At 55.0% G+C, this 3803-nt stretch overlaps 1 protein-coding gene across 1 annotated transcript in view; it reads right to left on the bottom strand.

The window, feature by feature from the left end:
- Positions 1-3653: 3653 nt before the first annotated feature.
- Positions 3654-3803, bottom strand: part of LOC104619297 (gastricsin-like) — a gene marked incomplete at its 5' end in the record, with an annotated part of 3841 nt that continues 3691 nt past the window's right edge. The window contains 1 exon segment of the mRNA XM_010285120.1: positions 3654-3803. This exon segment is cut by the window's right edge and continues 3 nt beyond it. Coding sequence (XP_010283422.1) covers positions 3654-3803 — 150 coding nt within the window.

Here is a 3803-nt window from a genome sequence, read left to right on the forward strand (position 1 = left end):
ACCAGCTTAATCTTTCCAGAGAACAAAGGCAAAACACACCCTTTATAGCAAATGGAAATTTATGATGCTGGTGGTGTTCTTTTGACCTATCCAGGCAGCCAAGGAAGTGCCATGAAGCAGCAGTCTGTCTTCCATCCAAGTCTGCAAACTGTGTTACATGCAATTCCCTCCACACAGCTAGCAGAAAACAGCAGGGGTGTTTTTCAGCCCAGCTCCAAGCCTCCAGGCACCAATGCGTACCCCCAAAAATGCCTGTCTTTCCCGGCATTTGTCCTTTTGTCATCCTGCCCCTTCTTCCCTCCAGCTCTGCCAATATCCCCAGAGAAGCTGAGATGGGGGCTGGAAACTGCTCACTACAGCAGCCCTGGAAGACATAACAGGCTTTTACCTGCCCAGTTACAACCATTCAGCCATCTCCAAAAGACCCTTTGATTTCCTGCGGTTTATTATCCATGTCAGAGTTACGCCGAGGACGCGTAGGATGCGAGTCACGCCGAGGTCACACGCCTGGTGCATTAGAGGCGATGTCTCCCACACGCTTTGAGTGATGCTGGGCGTACCCAGGCTGGAGAGATGCAGGGGAGCATGTATTTAGGCTCTCATTCGCAGGGGATTTTTAGTCCCAGGAGACCTTTTCCTCCCCTGGGAAGGTGCTACCAGCCAGACAGCCCTGCCAGTCCCTGCCAGGGCACCGGGGACCCATCCTGGTATCTGCTACCCCGAGGATGCTGCTCAGCCTCGTACCCCGAAGCCTGGGCACCCCCCACCTGCAGAAACTCTGCCATGTGCTGCCGGGGAACCGTGATTGTCCCCACGTCCCCATCACCCTGGAAGCCTCATCTGCACTTGCCAGTGGCTTCATCTCCCACGGAAAACCTGAGGAGACAAACATGGGAGGTTTTCTGTGCAAAGCCCTCAGCACAGGAGCTCTGGCTGGACCGAAAGGCCGAGGCTGCTCAGACCCCTCTGCCCGGGGGTCGTCGCTCTGGGCCAGCTCCACCGTAACCACGTGCTTCAACACGTATCGCTTCGAGCACCCGCCACACGCTGTGGTTCTGCTTCCGTTGCGCTGGGACCAAAACCTTTGTCCAGATCTCAGCTGGCCCCGCCGGGATCACCAACATACGCACCCCAGGGAGCAGGCAAAGAGGAGCCAGCGCCGCTCTCCCCGGGGTCGGGCAGGAGCAGCCCCGCTGCCCTTTGCTGTAGGGCACTCGCAGACTCCCCAGTCCCCCTAAGAGTGGGGATGGCCCCCAGCAGAGCCTCGCTGCTCCCGTCGAGCTGCCAGCATTGGACCGGTACTTCGAGCCTGTGGCAGCTCAGGAAAGCCCCCAGCATCCTTCCTCCTCCATCGCATCCTGATGGATCTGCCTTTGCTTGGACAGATCCTGCCAGGAGCAAAGGGAAGAGCAAAGACCAGCAGGGACATGGTCAGCCTTCGCCTGTCCCGTCTTGCCACCGCTGCTGCCAGAGCGGCTTCAGCTTTCAGAAACCTCCCCATTTCATAGGGGAGGAGAAATGCCCTTCCGTGCTATCCACGCTTGCCTAATCTCCGTCCCGCTGTGCTTAGCTTGTGTCAATGTTTTGACACAAAGCACTGAGGAGTTTGTGTCCTTTCTCTGGTGAAATGACAGAGCTATTAATATATCTGCTAAAGAGTTCCAATGATAAAGAGTTTCCGTGCTGGTTTTGGCTGGGATAGAGTTAATTTTCTTCATAGTAGCTGGTAAGGGGCTATGTTTTGGATTTGTGCTGAAAACAGTGTTGATAATACAGGGATGTTTTAGTTACTGCTGAGCAGTGCTTACACAGAGTCAAGGCCTTTTCTGCTTCTCACCCCACCAGCAAGAAGTTGGGAGGGGATGCAGCCAGGACAGCTGACGCCAGCTGACCAAGGGACGTTCCATACTATATGATGTCATGCTCAGCATCTAAAGCTGGGGGGAGAAGAAGGAAGGGGAGTCGTTTGGAGTGATGGCGTTTGTCTTCCTAAGTCACTGTTCTGTGTGACAGAGCCCTGCTTTCCTGGAGACGGCTGAACACCTGCCTGCTGGTGGGAAGTGGTGAATGAATTCCTTTTGCTCTGCTTGTATGTGAGGCTTTTGCTTTCCCTATTGAACTGTCTATCTCAATCCATGAGTTTTCTCACTTTTACCCTTCCGAGTCTCTCCCCCATCCCACTGGGGGTGAGTGAACGAGCGGCTGTGTGGGGCTTAGTTGCCAGCTGGACTGAAACCACGACAGTTTCTAAGAAACAAGCTTTGATCCCAGGAAAGAGCCGTGTTACCTGAGCCTCCCCCAGCCAAGGTGTTCCCGTTCGGCCGATTCCCGATACTCCGGCTGTTGTTTTACCTGACTGAGTAGCCCTGCTTCAGGATTTAGGAGTCATTTGGATGTCATGGCTAACCTAACCTGGCCTCATAGTCCCACTTTGACTTAATCACGGGACTTTGTTAAACCTTATCCAGCTGCCAGGAGGATTAGTGGCTTCTCACACGCACTTCTGATGCGGTTTCCCTCTTGCTGGGCATCAGGACAGAGGCGGGGACCGACTGGCTTTATCCTCAACCGGTCAGAGCGATCGGTTCAGCCCTGCAAGTACCAGCAGCAGCAAAAGATAGGACAGCGTGTCCCTGCGGTCACTCCAAGGTCACCACAAACTGCAAGCAAAGCAATGTCCACCGCCACCGGCTAACTCTGTGTTTGCCTGAGTAGGTGCTGGTGAGCATCTCCCTGACGTGACTCGGCGCAGCCCGGCAGCAAGCAGCGGCTGGAGGAGGACGAAGCCGTTACCACCCCGTTAAGGACTTGCACGGCATTTCCAGACACACGCCGGTGCTTGATGGCACACAGCACAACTGGTTTTTGGGGAATCCCTCAGGGGACTCCTGTCCCCGGGGCTGTGGTTGATGTTTAAGACTGACCCCAGTGACAGTTTTGGTGTCCCAATCCCCTGCACCGCAGCCTGGCACATGGTGCTTCTCACCTGCAAAGCAAAGCTCTTGCAGGAATCAGGCTCAGGACACTCATTCTGGGCTTGTCCCTCGCTGAGGACAAGGAGGACAGAAGCGGGGTGCAGCCAGGCCCTAAAGCAGCAGCTGGGATTTGGGGGACGGCAGCTGCCTGCTTTCCAACGCACAAGGTCTGCAGCCCCCAGCCGAGTCGCACAAGCCTCGCAGAGGGGATGGAGCCCCTCAGTAATTCGCTGTAGATAAAGGTCTTTACCTCAGCGGTCCCACAGCCGCTAAGGAGTCGACAGCGTGTCGTACCCCTTCACAAGAAACATAAATACATCAACTTTAGATTTGAAGCAGCCCAGGGACAGCTTCCCCACCGCTTTCCCCATGCTGACTCTGCAGAAAACTGCCTACGAGTTTATCACGGCGTTCACCTTGCTGGAGAAAGTGTCTGAGACGTGCAACCCAGCAGTCGTCACTCAAACAACTCAGAAGGTCAGAGATAATTTGGGATGTTGGGGTTTATTTGTAACGGGAGACTCTGAGAAGAGACTTACACAGAAATCCCGGAGGTACAGGGAGCCATGCAGGCACGTAAAGGAACGTAAAGGTTCATAGGAACCCCATGGCGCACCAGCAGTGCTGGCTCGGGTGTGTTTGGCCAGGAGAGGGGCTGGATTTTGCTGCTCCACTGCTCTATGCCGAGGGGGCGAAGCCGATGCGGTTGTTAGCTATGTCAAAGATGGTGTAATACTCCTTGAGGAAGACGTCACCCAAGATCCAGAGCGGCTGCCCGTTCTGGGAAGGCACGTAGGTAGCCTCAATCCCCAGAGTGCAGTAGCCATT

Source organism: Phaethon lepturus, unplaced genomic scaffold (genome assembly GCF_000687285.1).
Source record: "Phaethon lepturus isolate BGI_N335 unplaced genomic scaffold, ASM68728v1 scaffold38024, whole genome shotgun sequence".
In the NCBI taxonomy this organism is placed as follows: Eukaryota; Metazoa; Chordata; class Aves; order Phaethontiformes; family Phaethontidae; genus Phaethon; species Phaethon lepturus.